We start from the raw sequence: 17,639 nt of genomic DNA, 5'->3' as shown, positions 1-17,639 counted from the left end.
AATGACTTCCCATGCCCTAGAGTGATTCTAGGCACCCCGTGAATGATTCCTGGTCCTTTCTCTATTCTTTCTCCCCCTATTTTCTTTCTTATTCTTTCAAGAAGCCAATTACATCCATCAACAGCTATAAATTTCTGCTCAAAGAATACCATTCAACATTCTCTTGGGACTAGAATTGAGCTGGTCCCACATCAGAGAGAGAGAGAGAGAGAGAGAGAGAGAGAGAGAGAGAGAGAACCATCATTTGAGCCAAAGGATTTATCTTTGATGACATTTATTGTTATTGGTTTTGTCTAGACCTTTGGCTTTAGGCCAAAATATTGTTACCTAAGTGAATTTAACTTTATTCAAGAGACAACCCACTGAAGGCTGAGATTGTTCTCTTTATCATTTTGCATGAGGTTTCCACAGGGTCAACTTTCTAGCTGTAATAATAACTACATCAAATCTATCCTGATTAGAGAAGAGATAGTTGAGGTATCTATCCTGTACTGTATTCCATTTGAGTAGCTTTAGTTTGATACGGCTTACCCGCATCAAAAATAAATTAATATTGTAGGAACACTCACTGGAGTTGCTTACTTCATGAGTTGTATTGGAATCCCTTGAGTCCTTGACATTAGGACACCTTGACTGTGTCAGGACTCAGGACCAGTTCAGCTGAAACTGTAAACATGGTTGGGCAAAAATGTCAATTACTTATGCTGACCATGAAATGATTGCAAGTATTGGCAGTTACTTGCTCATTTTATTCATTGCTCTGCGTTGTACCATGTACTTATTGTTATGAAACTTAAAGAGGATGGTAATATGGATGCTTTTGTACTAACACATATTCTTCATGTCTTGTAGCTTGTGTAGGTTCAGTATAAGGTGTAGTTATGGCGGAACAAACATAAAGGAGGACTATACCTCTGCTCCAATAGATGTTGTAGCTGATGTTAAAACTGAACGGGTTTGGACTCAAGAATTATTTCAAAGTTTACTTATTTTCCTCAACATCATTCATTTAATGAAAATTCATTCCAGAAAATTTGAAATCTCACTGAAGTTGTCCTTAGTAGGTTGTAGTTTTGGGAGGCAGTGGTTTTGTCGGTTCTGCAATATGCAAAGCTGCAGTCTCAAAGGGCATAGAGGCTGTAAGCCTAAGCAGGTGAATGTAAAGCTTAATATGGGAATATATGTACTTGTATCATGATTGTTTGTTTTTCATTTCCCTAAACACTAAACTTACTGACAATTTAATGTTTGTTAGAAGCTGCTCAAGGTATTGTTTGCATTTTTTATCTCATGTTTACGCTGGATAATTTCAAATTCTGAAATATTGGGCAATAATTACAGGACAGGGCGGCCTCCTTACTCAGATTCATGGGTCAATCAGGTCACGTGGATGGCAGGTACGTTTCTGTTGTTCAAATGTTACCTTCAATTTGGAACTTAAATATGTTGATTAACAACTTTTAAACTTCGAATTTAGGAAGAGTATAACTGTGTAGTTCTTTTCTTCTTTTTTTCCTAAATTTTATCATAATGCAATTAGCAAATCAACAAAACAAAATTATAAAATCATGGCAGCAGAGCAAATGGTATAGTTGAAAACAGTTCACTTGATGTATGGAACTGTTTGAGATTAGATGCAAAACAGAAACTAAACAAACAAGAGAGGAAGGGAAGAGAGAGAGCTGGCGGCAATGAGTGTTAGAGAGTGAGAGTTTCGAACTTAACCTCACTCTAACACTCTAAACATTTTATTAAGGTGTTAATCTTTGATAAATTACAAAGAGGTCCTTGAGTGGGCAGAAAAATACAAAAAATAGAACATTACAGAGTATGGGCCCAGAATAAGGCCCATAACAAAGAGAAACATAACATAACATGAAATGACAGTCTATGGGCCATTTGGCCCATCTCCTCTACACTCCCCCTCAAGCTGAGCATAGATGTTAATCATGCCCAGCTTGCCAGTATCATGTTGAAGCCTTGCCTTGGAAATGCCCTTGGTGAGAAAATCTGCCAATTGTCCTTCGGAAGTAATGAATGGAAGACACACTTCACCGGAGGATACTTCTTTCTCGAATAAAGTGTCAATCAACCTCAATATGTTTGGTTCGATCATGTTGTATCGGGTTGTGAGCAATGTTGATGGCAGCCTGATTATCACAGTACAACATCATGGGTTTGTCATGATCAATCCCAAGTTCTTCCATTAAGGACCTTAGCCACAACAATTTCGAGACTCCTTGTGTTATGGCTCTATACTCTGCTTCTGCGGAGGATCGGGCCACAACAGATTGTTTCTTACTCCTCCAAGAGACAACATTACCAGCCACCAGACTGCAATACCCTAAAATAGATCTTCTATCATCAATATTTCCAACCCAATCAGCATTAGTATAGGCTTCAAGTTTCAGATGACCATGCTTGGTAAATAGAATTCCTTTTCCTGGAGAGCCTTTCAAATAGCACAAAATTCGTTCTGCTGCTGCTATATGAGTATCTTTAGGAGCATGGATGAACTGACTAATGCAACTGACAGCATACGCAATATTTAGCCTAGTCATGCACAGATACAGAAGCTTCCTAAGAAGTCTCTGAAAGACCCCTTTGTCTTCCAACAAAGTTTCATCCGAAGCTGAAAGTTTGTAACTCATATCAATGGGAGTTGCAGCTGGTCTTGCACCCAGTTTTTCAGTTTCAGACAACAAATCAAGGACATATTTCCTTTGGGAAATAAGAATCCCATCCTTGGATCTGACAACTTCTATGCCAATGAAGTATCTCAACTCCCCCAGATCCTTAATCTCAAATTCTGTACGGAGGAAAGACTTAAGAGCCAGAATGCCTGGGGCGTCATCACCAGTCACTACAATGTCATCAACATACACAATGAGATACACTACTAGAGATCCACTTTTCTTTACAAACAGAGTATGATCTGACTGTGTCTGAACATAACCGAATTTAACAAGTGCAGCTCTAAATCTCTCAAACCAGGCTCTAGGAGATTGTTTAAGACCATAAAGTGATTTCTTCAATTTACATTACCTTTCCTTGCATATATTTCACATACATTCCTGGAGGAAGACACATGTAGACCTCCTCATGTAAGTCACCATTCAGAAATGCATTCTTTACATCTAACTGATAGAGAGGCCAATCAAAGTGAACTGCCAGAGATAAAAGAACCCTCACAGATGTCATCTTGGCAACAGGGGCAAAAGTCTCCAGGTAGTCAATCCCATATGTCTGTGTGTAGCCTTTTGCAACAAGTCTGGCCTTGTACCTGTCAATAGTTCCATTAGCTCTGTATTTAGTGGTAAAGACCCACTTGCACCCAACCGGATCCTTCCCTTCAGGCAAATCCACCACCTCCCAACTACCATTTGCATGTAGAGCATCCATTTTAGTCTTCATGGCATCTCTCCATTCTGGAATCCTAAGAGCTTTTAAGACAGACCTAGGAATGGGTTAGAAGCAACAGAAGAGAGGTAGGCAAAGTATGAAGGAGAAAGCAGGTCATAAGAAAGGTGTTTGGAAATGCAGTGCGCAGTACACTTTCGCTTCCCTTTCCTAACAGCAATGGGGACATCAAGGTCTGGGAAGGATGATTCCAAAGGAGCTGAAGCAGTACCTGTTATCTCATCTGTGATTGGGAATGTATGAGCCTCATCTGTTGTAAGGGAAACTACTTGCTCATTCCTGGATCTCTGCCTTTGATACACTTTGGGATTATGAGTAGGACGAGGAGGTAAAGAAATAGGGGCACTAGGACAAGAGGTATGAAGTGATTGATCATCATTTGATTCATTTGGCGAGGATACATGTTTGTCAAGAGGGTCAACTGGGACAAGAAGAGGAAGAGGAAAAACTTATGACAGACTCTCCCCTTGTGGACAATGCCCTTCCTGAGAGGAACCATAAAATGGAGAAAGTTCATCAAAGGTAACATCCATAGAAACATGTCGGGTGCCAGTCTTTGGATCAAAACAACAATAACCCTTTTGTGTGGGGGAGTAACCAAGGAAGATACATTTGTGGACTTTCGGTTCAAACTTATGTCTCTACACACTTGGAATGTGAACATAGCAGGTACAGCCAAACACACGAAGAGGAATTGGGAAGAGATCCTTGTCTAGATGAAGAAGACATAAGGGGGATTTAAACCCTAAAACCCTAAATGGCATATGGTTTATGAGATAGGTAGCAATAAGTACAGCATCACCCCAAAATCTTGTAGGAACATGTGAGGCAAACAAAAGGCTCCTTGCAATTTCAACAATATGTCTATTTTTCCTCTCAGCAACTCTATTTTGTTCAGGGGTTCTAACACAGGAGCTTTGATGAATAACCCCCATATCAGAGAGATACAAGGATAAACTCTTCTCAAAATACTCTTTTGCATTGTCAGATTTGAAAACCTTAATTCTGGTATCAAATTGAGTTAAAACAAGCTCATGAAATTGCCTCACAAGTCTTGGGACTTCATCCCGGGATTTCTTAAATATATCCAAGTGAATCTAGAAAAGTCATCAATAAACAAGATAAAATATCTGTAACCCCCCATAGAGGATAAGTGGTAAGGCCCCCACACATCAAAGTGCACAATATGAAAAGGAAAAGAGGATCTTTTATTGTTCACAAGATAATTTTTTCTACAATGCTTTGACAACTGATAGGACTCACAATTGAGACTAGACACACTGACTCCCTTAAACAGTTTGGGAAACAAATGGCTTAAAGCAGAAAAAGGTAAATGACCCAACCGACAATGACTCAACATAATTTGACTGGCAGACTCTGGAAAAGTATAACCAAAAGCAACATTCTTGGGATGATCAAAGCATTGGCCAGGGGTGTCGAGCAAGTATATTCCATTCGCTTCATGGCCACTCCCAATCACCTTCTGAGACTTCAGGTCCTGAAACACACAGTAAGAAGGGAAAAATGTTACACAACAATTCAATGACTTGGTCAAACTACTTACAGATAATAAGTTGGTATTTAACTTAGGTACATGAAGAGTGGAAGACAAGAGTAAGGAGTCTGTAGCCTTGACAGTTCCCTTGCCAGAAATCGGGGCAAGAGAACCATCAGCTAAGGTGATTTTGTCACGACCAGGAAGTAAATCATATAAAACAAAGTGGAAAGGTTGGTCATGTGATTAGAAGCATCTGAGTCTATGATCCATGGGGTTTTGAGATTGCCTGAGGTGGATGCATGGTTAGCAGAAGCAAGATGTTTTGCTTTGTAATGTCATATTCGGAGTTCAGCCCTGTCAAGAACTCAAAGACCCTATTCTTTTCAACCAATTTCCTGTATGTTTCAGCATCCTTGAGGGTATCCCATGTCACAACCTTTATCAAATCAATCTCTTGACATAGAGATTTCAGGGGTGAGAAGTATGTTGCAAGTGACTTCTCCCCCTGCCTTAGATTCTTCACATCACTTCTTAGTTTGTAGGCTCTGGCAACATTCAACTTCTGGGAGTAAGTCTCTGCAACACTATCCCAGATTTCTTTAGCCGAGTTCATCCATAGATAATGTTGGCTAATCTGTGGCTACATTGAGTTCACAAGCCACCCAATCACTGTGTAATTCTCCTGCACCCATTTCTCATAAGAGGGATCCTCCTCTGGGGGGGCTTTCTTGCTCCTAGAGATAAACCCCCCTTTCCTCTACTACAAATATGAATTTTTACGGATTGTGACCAGGCCAAATAATTGGTTCCATCCAATTTAACTGTAGTTACAGCCAACAAGGAATCAATTGTAGTTCCCAAATTATGTCCATATTCAGAAGTGCTCTTGTTCTCAATTTCTGAGAAGTCCGTTATGTAACAGCTTCAATTAGGGTTTCGGCAAGCCTTTCAAAAGTGACCTGATTTCAAAGAACTCAGATTAGGTTGAAACAATAGCAAACACAACAACACACAAACTCAGTTCAGATCTGACAGCCGTGAGAACCAAGTTCAGTGGCAGCACTTTCAAGAAGAAGAAACCCTGATTCAGCCTTCAAGGAACAACCAGCAGGCCTCCAAACAATATGTAACATTGGTTCCCAACAATAATTTCCCAAGGAGAACAAAAAATACAGTCCACAGTACCTAAGAGGACTTTTTACAAACACTATGTATGCAACAGTCAACACTTCACTGTTAACCCAGCAAAAATCACTTCAAGAACACTTCGTCTAGGTCCAAGAAGTAGCTGAACTAAAGTAGAGGCTTGTACCACTTAGTTTAGATCAGTTTTCAGTAGTTTTGGAAGTCCAATAACAGTCGAACCACACTTCCAGAATAACCCAGAAATTTCTGAGTAGAATCAGTCCAACAACAGTGGGCCGAATGGAGGTGTGCTTTGAATGCTTTAACAGTCCTCCCAAATAACAAAATAACTCAGCAAAGAACTGAGAAAACAACTTACAGTATCTCTGGTTTGAACTTCAAACCAGGCCGAACACTTTGCTCTCTGAACTAGCTTCGAAATCCCCTTTTTCTGATTTCAAATCAGGCTGGAAAACTTGCTCTCTGATTCTTCCTGGTCACCGAACCCTTCTCCGAGTGTATAGAAACTTGGGCACACTCCAATGACCTCCAAGAACCAGGCGAATGACTGTAAACATTCAGCCCTAGAACCTCCTCATGCAGTTGGCTGAACTAGAACCACATGAGGGACACGCCAAGCAATGACCCGCTCTGATACCAAGTTGAAAACAGTTCACTTGATGTATGGAACTGTTTGAGATTAGATGCAAAACAGAAACTAAACAAATAAGAGAGGAAGGGAAGAGAGAGAGCTGGCGGCAATGAGTGTTAGAGAGTGAGAGTTTCGAACTTAACCTCACTCTAACACTCTAAACATTTTATTAAGGTGTTAATCTTTGATAAATTACAGAGAGGCCCTTGAATGGGCAGAAAAATACAAAAAACAGAACATTACAGAGTATGGTCCCAGAATAAGGCCCATAACAAAGAGAAACATAACATAACATGAAATGACAGTCTATGGGCCATTCGGCCCATCTCCTCTACAGGTATTTTCTGAAACTTGAGGATTTTTTTTAGTTTAGAACACATATTTAGGAGTTTTATTTTTTTTAAACAGAGGCAGGTTTTATTAGACTTTTCTTCACTCTTCTTTTACATTCTCCCTTTATCTTTCTAGTCAGGAGAGTCTAAGAAGCTAGTGCACCCGGTAGGGTGCCTTGTGCAAATGATGTGATGGAGAGAAGATTTTCTGACAGAGGTAAATTGGTGATAGAAGGGGAGCAACCAAGGAAATCCAGGACCCTCGGGTATAGGAGGATTCAGAAGGTAAACTTATAGCCTTGTTTTCCAGCCCCATGGGCTTGGGTGACTCTCTCAAAGCAGAGTTGCTGGCAGCAATACAAGGGGCGCAGATTGCCAATGAGTTACAGTTAGTAAATTTGATGATAGAAGGGGGATTCAAAACTGGTGGTGGGCTGGCTAAAGGACCCGGACTCTATAACCTGGTGCTACAGAAATGAAATGAAGAAGTTTAAGTGGCTTACTAGGAATATGAATCTCAGGATACAGTGGGTGAGGAGATCTGCAAATGGGATGGCTGATGCTTTGGCTAAGCAAGGGGTGAATAGGGATGTATTGTTTTGGGCTCTATTGTAATTTTCTTTGCTCTTTGCTTTTTTTAGAGAGGTAGCATCTCATGCCTCTCTAAAGGATGCTTGTAAAGTCTTATCTTAAAGTCTAATAAAATCTCATCTTATTTATAAAAAAAAAAGGTCTTTTTAGGCAGGGTATTTGATAGGACTCTTATAGACCATCTTCAGGTTCTACTTTGGAGCACTCCAATCCTTCTCTACAATAATTCAGGGGGAGTCGTCTTCTATGTCGAGTTTTGTTGCCACCCAAAGTCAACCACTGTAACCCCCAGAAGAAGGTCAAAACTTGGTGAAGAGTTGAAGTTATGTGAGAATAGAGAGATGATCCCTGATCGGGGGAGCTATCCTGAGCTAAAGTTCTGCAAGGAATCACATTTCTTTGCTCTTTGCTTTTTTTAGAGAGGTAGCATCTCATGCCTCTCTAAAGGATGCTTGTAAAGTCTTATCTTAAAGTCTAATAAAAGCTCATCTTATTTATAAAAAAAAAGGTCTTTTTAGGCAGGGTATTTGATAGGACTCTTATAGACCATCTTCAGGTTCTACTTTGGAGCACTCCAATCCTTCTCTACAATAATTCAGGGGGAGTCGTCTTCTATGGTGAGTTTTGTTGCCACCCAAAGTCAACCACTGTAACCCCCAGAAGAAGGTCAAAACTTGGTGAAGAGTTGAAGTTATGTGAGAATAGGGAGATGATCCCTGATCGGGGGAGCTATACTGAGCTAAAGTTCTGCAAGGAATCACATTTCTCAGGCCAATCAGGTGACAATCCTGAGTTAACTCCTTTGTCAAATGATGTCAGATCAATTACATAGGGATATTCCAGAGAATCAAGTTATATTTGCGGTTGCTATGATCATGGACCAAAGACAAGGAAACATGCCACAAATAGGCGTTTGATTGGACTTTATAGAACACAATGGAGGTTATTTATTTGGTTGATGTCTTTCTTTTTTTTTTTTTTTTTTTGACAACAGGAATGTGGCAAAGGAATTGTTCTGCAGTGCTTGAGGCCCAAAGCTAGATAAAGCTGAGGGAGATGAGCAATTTTGGTCAATCCATTAATTACGACTAGAGGAACTTAGATTCAAAGTTTGCCATATTTTAGAGTTGGCTGTAGAAGGGTAGTATAGGCTTTTTACATTAAGTTTTATGTTAATTGTACTTACGACTATATCTTAAGTTAGCTGATGTGGCTCTCACCTAAGTGAGGGTATAAGTGCAATTCTGGTTTGTTTAGAAAGGTATAAATAAAGCCTGGCCGACTAGAGAAGATTGACTTCTCTCTCTAGTTCGACTAGAACAGTTTCTTCTTCTTCTTATCTGAGATTGTACGGACACTACATCTGAATTTTATCATGGTATCAGAGCCACGATAACTAGTTCAGATCAATCTTCTTTTCTCTCTCTGTTCTGCGCATACTCTCCTAGGGTTTTTGCAGAATTCTCATTGATATCTACGAGTTTCTCAGAAAGAAAAAAAAAAGGACTGATTGTTTTCTCCTTCTGGGGGTTTTCATGCCTCCAATGAGTGAAGTTGTTGTGGTTTTGTGTGGTTGGTAGAGAACCCTCTACTCGGCAGTTCAAAGAGGGCTGGTTTTGGGAGGATGGTGACAGTGCAGATTTGGTGAAACAGGTACATGATTTCTGAATTAAATTGTGTTGTGTAGCAGTGAAAAATAAATTGTGATATGTTGCAAAACTAATTGTCCTATTCGTGAGATGTATTGTGAGGGTTTATGGTGCTGAAAGTGGAAGACAGCAGTGGTGTTGTTGCTAAAAGTGGTGAAGAATTGTGAGTGTTGTTGCTGAAACCTATGATAGTAGGTACCCTAGTAGTATTCAGTCGTTAGTGTGTAATGTGGTGACAAATTAGTGAAGTAGAGTGATAACCTAGTGGTAGAATTTCTTCCCTTTTCCCTTGTGCTGTCACGGGAGATAGCAGTGAATGCAAGTCAAATGTGATGGTCCCTTCTGATTATTTGAATGTGTAGATGACTTCTATAAAACAGAATGGTGAGAATTATGTGCCTTGGGCTAAATCTGTTGAAGTTTTTCTTGAAAGCTAAGAAGAAAGTGAAGCATGTGAGGAAAGATAAACCCCCAATTGATTCTTAGGGATATGATGAGTGGGAGCAAGAGGATGCACAAATTATGACATGGCTATGGAACAGTATGGTACCCAAAATTAGTGTGAACTTCATGTTTTTAGATACAGTCAATGAGGTTTAGGATCATGCAAGGAAGCTTTATTCTAGACAAAATAACACTACTAGGGCTTACCAACTATACCAAGAGTATTTCAATTTGCAATAGGGGAATCAGAGTCTTGAGGACTATTATGCAAGTATGAGAAATCTACGAAATGAGTTGAATGTGTTTCACCCTCGTACACCTGATGTCAAAATTCAGCAACAACAGAGAGAGCAGTTGGATGTGACCAATTTTTAGTAGGGTTGAAGTCTGAATATGAACCGGTAACGGCACAAATACTAGGTGGGTCTGCTCTTCCCTCTCTTGAGGAAGTGTTTTCTCGTCTCCGAAGGACCTCAGTTGGACCCACAGAGAACTCCACTATATCAGATAGGTATGCATTTGCAGTAACGAGAGGGGAAGGCCGTGGAGGTAGAGGAGGAGCTAGAGAAGGTCAACCTGGCCGTGGTAGTGGTGGAGGCATGTACAATCATCGTGGTGGTCGTGTTGGAGGTCAAGACTCAGGAGGAGCTCATGGTAGAGGACGTAGTAATGGTCAGAGGAGGTGTACACACTATGGTATGGAGGGACATACTATCAACTTCTACTATGATATATGATCTACATGGCCCACCTTTAACTTGGGCAAATCATGTAGCCGCAACTAGTGGTGGTTCGAGACAAGAATCTCAGCATACTGATCAGATAGCCTCTACATCTACAGATGCCTCTAGAAAGGAGATGTTGAGTGTTCCACGAGATGAGTATGAGCGGTTCATTTAGGGTACGTCTCAGCAAGACACAACTACCCTTGCACACTCAGGTACAACTTGTCTAGCATCCAAACCTTCCCATTGGATTATAGATTATGGAGCTTCCAATCATATATGACTGGGACTCCAAGTGTGTTTTCATCCCTTTCTCCGTCGTCCACATCACAATTTGTTACTCTTGCCAATGGCTCTACATCTGCCATATGTGGTGTTGGTAATGTTGACACAGACTCATTATCCATGTCCTTAGTTTTATATGTTCCCCAGTTTCCCTTTAACCTAATGTCTATTAGTAAATTGACTCAGTCTCTTAATTGTTCTATTACTTTTTACCCTTCTTCTTGTGTGTTTTAGGATCTTAAGACGGGGATGAAGATTGGTGGAGGGCATGAAGCTGGTGGACTGTATTACCTTGATGGAGGTGGTTCGACAACAGCCCCTCAGACATCTCTTTCTCCTCATCAATGGCACTACAGACTTGGTCATCCGTCTCTTAAAGCTCTTCAGTTACATGTTCTATCATTTAGTCGTCTTTCTACTTTGAATTGTGAGTCGTGTCAGTTTGGGAAACTTTTTTTTTGGATAGATAACGGAAACTTTTGTTAATAAAAAGATTAAAAAGGAAGATACAACGAGAGGGAGGGGTAAAGTCTCTTAACCCTCCCTAAAAGTTCACTTCATATTACAAAGCTGCCTAGAAAAGAAAAGCTCTTCCCACCCCTTGCTTAGCCAAAGAATCTATCGGGCAATTGGCACACCTTTTAGTCCACTGAAACTGAACTTCCATATTTTGAGTCAAATGTTTAATTTTCTTTTTTTCATTTAAGTATTTCCACAAATTGAAGTCTTCCTTCTGCAGCCACCTAATAACCAGGCTCGAGTCACCTTCCACCATCAATTTTTTGATATTCAGCTGTTGTGCTCTTTTAATTCCTTCCAAGACTGCCAGTATTTCAGCCCTCAGAGAATCCCCCCAACCAATAGGCCCCGAATACATTGCAATAATTTGGCCTTCTTCATCCCTGAAAGCTCCACCTAAACCTGAAGGACTTGGGTTTCCTTCGCTGCTTCCATTAAAGTTCAACTTAGTGTAACCCAAGGGTTGAGGCACCTAAACTGGAGAATGGGTAGATTTCAAGGGAGCTAACCAAGCCACTTTCCAGTTCTTAATGATATCTCCTGCTGTGTAATCTTCAAAAAGCTTCAAGGTCTTAACCCAATGAGACACCCTAATGGAAATTACTTCAATGATAGCTTCCTTATTTCTTTCTTTTTCAAGGAAGATTCTTTGATTTCTTTCCTCCCACACTATCCAACATATTGCTGCTCTTACACATTTCCACAAAAATTTACCTCTCTTTTTTAACCCTCACTAATGTAGTGTTAAACAAGCTCTGCACACTTGGAGGAGAGGACCACCTACAACCAAAGAGAGAACAAAACCAGCACCAGATTTCTGATACAAAAGGACAGGAAACCATTAAGTGAGAGCAGCTCTCACCATTCTCCTTACATAGGATGCACCAGTGCGGGGACAAACAACAATTTGGCCTTTTCCTTTGAAGTAAATCGCAAGTGTTAAACTTTTCCAAGAAAGCTTCCCAGCAGAAAGCACCCACTGGGAATTGGTCTACCCATAGTTTTCATGGCTCCAAGGCAAGGCTAGGCGACCTTGGGGCGCCCAGGCACCTAGGCCTAGGTGATGGAATTTAAAAATAAGAAGCCGATGGATTTCTACCCCTTTTGTACTAGTTTTTTTTTGGTTTTATGTACTCTGCACTTACTTTTTGTGCTTGTGTTTCATGCAGTGTTGCTTGATGAGAACAATTACTAAAATAAAATAAGAAAATGAAGAAGTAAGGGGTGGAGCCCCTGTTCTAGACCCAGAAAAAGAAGGTGAAAAAATATTAAAATAAAAGAAAAAAATATGAAGAATAGAAGGGGCTCTGCCCCTGTTTCAGACACCAATGATGAGAACAAAAAAAGGGCTAAAAAATGCAAGATGCTAAGAACAAAAGAAGGGGGCAGAGCCCCTATTCTAGACCCAGAAAAGCTGGTGAAAAAATACTCAAATAAAAGAAGACTGAAGAATTTCAGACACCAATAATGAGGGAAAAGGAGCTGAAAACATGCATGAAATTTCAGAACAAAAGAAGGGGGCGGAGCCCCTGTTTTAGTTCAATAATATGATTCGAACCAGGAAAGAAGAATGGTTTTAGTCCAATAAGGAAGAGGAGAACAATTGGGCGTAACCACTGTTTTAAACCAGTGGAAAAAGAGAACAAAACAAAGGAGGAAACTGATTAACTCACCTTGACTTCTCTCTTCTTCCTCATTCGATTCTTTTGTAAAGTGAATGAAAACCCTTGAGATTATTTTGTTTATACTTTCCTCATAACAAAAAATGATAACATGCAACATTTCCTATTATAAAAACTAAAACCAACCAATAAAATATTATGTATTATATATTTATTTTATTTAATAAAATATTGTATACTATATATGTGTTTCAGTCCCCACAGCATGCACCTAATACATTTTTTCTTGGCGTTTGGGCGAGGCGCTCCTTGAAAAGCGCCTAGGCGTCACCTTGACAACTATGGGTCTACCCCAGATTTCCAAGATTGGGAAAGGGTGTCCTAGAGCCGGTTGGGACTGGGTTAACTCTTTGAAAAAGGAATGGCAAGTAAAGACACCCGAAGGGGAAGGTACCCAAATCCTATTATCCCTTCTAGAGGGATCAATAACCACCTCATCTGGGATCTTAAGCAAATCAGAAATGGTGTTCAACTCAGAGTCTCTAAGAGCCCTTCTAAAGTCTAAGTTCCAAACAAGAGCAGACAAGGTAGGGGATATAAAGGTGGAAACAGGCTCATTTTTAAAACGAGAGAGAGAGAGAGAGAGAGAGAGAGAGAGAGAGAGAACAAAGCTGGAAGTTGCTCTTTCAAAGGTGAGTTTCCTACCCAAGTATGTTCCTAAAATTTCACAGAATTACCAAACAAACGTTGTACCTGATGAGCGGAAGGAATGGGGGTAAAATAGCATGGATGGACTCCCAAGGGGAAGCTCTTGTAGCCCTAGATGAGATTCCCACATCCCAGCCATCCGCTGTTTGCCCATGGATACTTGGAATTACATGAGCCCACATACTATCCCTTTCCTTTGTCAATCTCCATAGCCATTTCCCCAATAGGGCTTCATTCTTTTTCTGTAAATTACCCAATCCGAGCCCTCCATCACTATTGGCTTTGGTAACAACATCCCACCTAACTCTATGATCCCTTTCCTCCCCTGTTTCTCATAGGAAGTCCTTCATTAATTTTTCCAAAACTCCGCACACTCCCATAGGAATTTTAAACACAGACAAGAAGTAAACAGGGAGATTAGCCAATGTGGACTTAATCAAAGTTATCCTACCCCCCAAAGATAGGTAGTTTTTCTTCCAAGACACTAACCTTTTTGTGAATCTATCAATCATCGGATTCCAAAAGCCCTTTTAGTCGGATTATCCCCTAGTGGAAGCCCCAAATATTTCAAGGGCCATTGTGTGATCTCACACCCCAAAATTTGAGCCCTTTCTTCCACTTCTCTCAAACTCATACTGATACCAATCACACAACTTTTATCAAAATTAACTTTTAAGTTAGTCACTTGTTCAAACACCTTGATCACCTGTTTGAGATTACTCACCCACCTAATTTCATCCCCTCCACAGAAAGAATTGTATCATCCACAAATTGCAAGTGTGTGATTAGAACACTATCCCTTCCAATTCTCCAACCTCTCACCAAGCTCCTGAAATCTGCCCTTTCAATAAGCCTACCCAGGACTTCAGCAATCAAGGTAAAAAGGAAGGGGGAAAGGGGATCCCCGTGCCTAATACCCCTAGTAGCTAGAAAGTGGTCAATCACCTTACCATTCACCAGAATGGAGTAATGGCAAGTCCTTATACACCTCAATTTGGGAAACATCATCGTGTTCCCTTTAGTCCTAGAGTTGATAGTTGTATGTCGAGTCCTTTTTCTTTAGTCCATTTGGACATCTGGTGTCCAAATAAAATAGTGTCTTATACTGGTTACAAATACTTTATAACTTTTGTTGATGATTATTCAAGGATGACATGGCTTTACCTAATGAAAGAAAGGAGTGAATTTTTCTATTTTCCAAAAATTTTATGTTGAGATTCGCAATCAATTTGGTGTACACATTAAATTTCTCTGTTCTGATAATGACCGTGAGTATTTTTACACCTTTTCAAGAATATTTGGAACATGGCATTATTCATTAAACCTCGTGTACCTACACCCCTCACCAAAATGGGGTGGCTGAGAGAAAGAACTATCACCTTTTGGAAACTATTTGGTCCCTCTTACATCATACGAATGTTCCCAAACACTTTTGGAGTGATGCTTTACTTACATCCTACTTCCTTATTAACCGCATGCTCATGTCTATCCTTGAAGGCCAGGCTCCATTCTCTTGTTTTGTTTCCCACTTTGTCTCCTTTTCCCTTTATTCCTAGAGCTTTTGGATGTGTGTTTTTTGTTCATAATCTTGGGCCTGGAATGGACAAGTTAGATGCTCGATCCACCAAATGTATTTTCCTTGGCTATTCCATGACTCAAAAAGGGTATAAGTGTTATAATCCTAGTTCCCGACGATCTTTTGTGTGTCCTGATGTTACATTCTTTGAGTTTGTTCCTTTTTTCTCTGGATCGGATGTTTCTTCTCTTCCGTCACTATCACCTCCCTTTTCAGTTCCAGTTGAGGACCCCATTCCTCTTGTTCCAGTTGTGACCAAGTCTTTGCCTCTAGTGCAACTACCTACGGAATGACCACCCATCAGGCAAGTGTATACGCATCGTCAGGTATCGGCTCCTCCTCCGGCTTCGTCACGCCGACAGATCCGGCAGTTCCCACCCCAGCCCCACTCCCCGTTTCTAACCTTGATCTCCCCATTGCTTTGCGTGAAGGTAAATGCAGTTGCACTCTTCACCCCATTTCCAATTATGTTTCTATATCTCACCTTTCGGCTTCCCATCGCCAGTTTGTTTCTATGTTATCATCTGTCTCTGTTCCCAAGGATGTCCAGGAAGCTCTCAATTCTCCAAGGTGGCACCAAACAATAGAAGAAGAACTCTCGGCCCTGACTTGTACTCATACGTAGGACCTCACCACTCTTCCACCTGGTAAGCATGTTGTAGGCTATAAGTGGGTGTACACTGTTAAATATTTTCCTGATGGGAGTGTTGAATGGTTGAAAGCTCAGTTAGTTGCCAAAGGTTATTCACAACTGTATGGTATCGATTACACAAACACCTTCTCCCCAGTTGCCAAAATTGGTTCTATTCGTGTTCTGATCTCTCTTGCCGCTATGTTTGATTGGCCCTTGTTTTAGCTTGACATCAAGAACGCCTTTTTACAGGTGATCTTGAGGAAGTGTACATGGAGCAACCACCAGGGTTTGTTGCTCAGGGGGAGGGTGATAAGGTATGTAGACTTAAGAAGGCTATTTATGGGCTTAAACAATCCCCCTGTGCATGGTTTGGTAGATTCAGCAAAGTGGTGAAGAAGTTTGTCATGAAACAATGTCAAGTTGACCATTTCGTGTTCAGCTATGAGTCCAATGCTGGGAAGATTCTATTGGTGGTATATGTAGATGATATTGTTATCATAGGTAGTGACAGACCAAGGATTGACAGGTCGAAGACTTACTTGCCTGAACTTTTAGACAAAGGATCTTGGTAAATTAAGATACTTCCTAGGGATAGAAGTAGCGAGGTCCAAGAATGGTGTTAATTTGTGTCAGAGGAAATATGTCCTTGATCAGCTAGAGGAAATAGGGTTGTTAGGTGCCAAACCAGCTAAAACACCCATGGAATGGAATGTTGAGTAGTGATGCAGGTGAGGAGTTTGAGGATCCGAGAAGCTATAGAAGGTTGGTAGGTAAGCTGAATTACCTAACCATCACTCGACCCGATATCTCATTTATATTCAGTGTAGTGAGTCAGTTTATGCAGAATCCTCGAATTCCACATTGGGAGGAAGTTCTAAGGATTGTGTGGTATTTGAAGGGAACTCCAGGTCGTGGTTTGTTATATAAGAGTGGAGGAAGTCTTGAGATAGAGGGATACACGGATGCTGATTGGGTCAGTTCCTTATCTGACAAAAAGTCCACTACAAGGTATTGCACTTTTCTTGGTGGGAACTTAGTGACATGGAAAAGTAAGAAGCAGACAATAATATCAAGAAGTAGTGCAGAGGTTGAATATAGAGCCATGGCACACACAACATGTGAACTAGTATGGTTGAAGCATCTCCTAGAGGAAATTGGGTACTTGATTGACACTCCTATGAAGCTATGTTGTGATAATCAAGTTGCAGTTGTGAACATAGGAAATCAATGGGCAGATTTGTTCACTAAAGGGTTGAGTCGGGGAAGAGTGGACTACATATGTAACAAGTTGGGACTCTATGACATATACTCACCAGCTTGAGGGGGAGTGTTAGAGTCGGCTGTAGAAGGGTAGTATAGACTTTTTACATTAAGTTTTATGTTAATTGTACTTATGAGTAGATCTTAAGTTAGCTGATATGGCTTTCACTTAAGTGAGGGTATAAGTGTAATTCTGGTTTGTTTAGAAAGGTATAAATAAAGTCTGGTCGACTAGAGAAGATTGACTTCTCTCTCTAGTTCGACTAGAGCAGTTTTTTCTTCTCTCCTTTTCTTCTTCCTCTTCTTATCTGAGATCGTATGGACACTACATCTGAATTTTATCACCATGGAAATGATATACAAAAGCTAGCAAATGAAGGTTGCTAGTCCTCAAGTTAATCCTATTCTTGGAGGGGACAATTTTGGAGCTTTTGGAACCTTATTGGTTTCCCTCCATAGGGTGCTTGGTTGCACTTACTGCTTTAATCTGAGATGGTAAAAGTGTAGTCCAAAGGTTTAACCTTCATGTATGATAAGGAGTTGTCATTTGTGGTTGGGGGCTCTAAGCCATGGATCTGGGTGTCCTGTAGATTTCTCCA

General features: G+C 40.5%; 1 protein-coding gene across 2 annotated transcripts in view; it reads left to right on the top strand.

The window, feature by feature from the left end:
* The window catches only part of LOC148880941 (uncharacterized protein At1g32220, chloroplastic-like), a 35,347-nt gene that overhangs the window by 12,672 nt on the left and 5,036 nt on the right, over positions 1-17,639 (top strand). For both annotated transcript variants that reach the window (XM_088963060.1, XM_088963061.1), the window contains exons 2-4: positions 853-955; positions 1,065-1,153; positions 1,342-1,397. In XM_088963060.1, the coding sequence (XP_088819186.1) occupies positions 853-955; positions 1,065-1,153; positions 1,342-1,397 (248 nt within the window). The remainder of the gene's footprint in view (positions 1-852; positions 956-1,064; positions 1,154-1,341; positions 1,398-17,639) is intronic.

The sequence above is a fragment of the Nelumbo lutea genome, chromosome 1 (assembly GCF_056320005.1).
Source record: "Nelumbo lutea isolate HS-2025 chromosome 1, American lotus-T2T, whole genome shotgun sequence".
Classification (NCBI taxonomy): domain Eukaryota; kingdom Viridiplantae; phylum Streptophyta; class Magnoliopsida; order Proteales; family Nelumbonaceae; genus Nelumbo; species Nelumbo lutea.
This window is presented reverse-complemented; position numbering and strand designations above follow the sequence as displayed.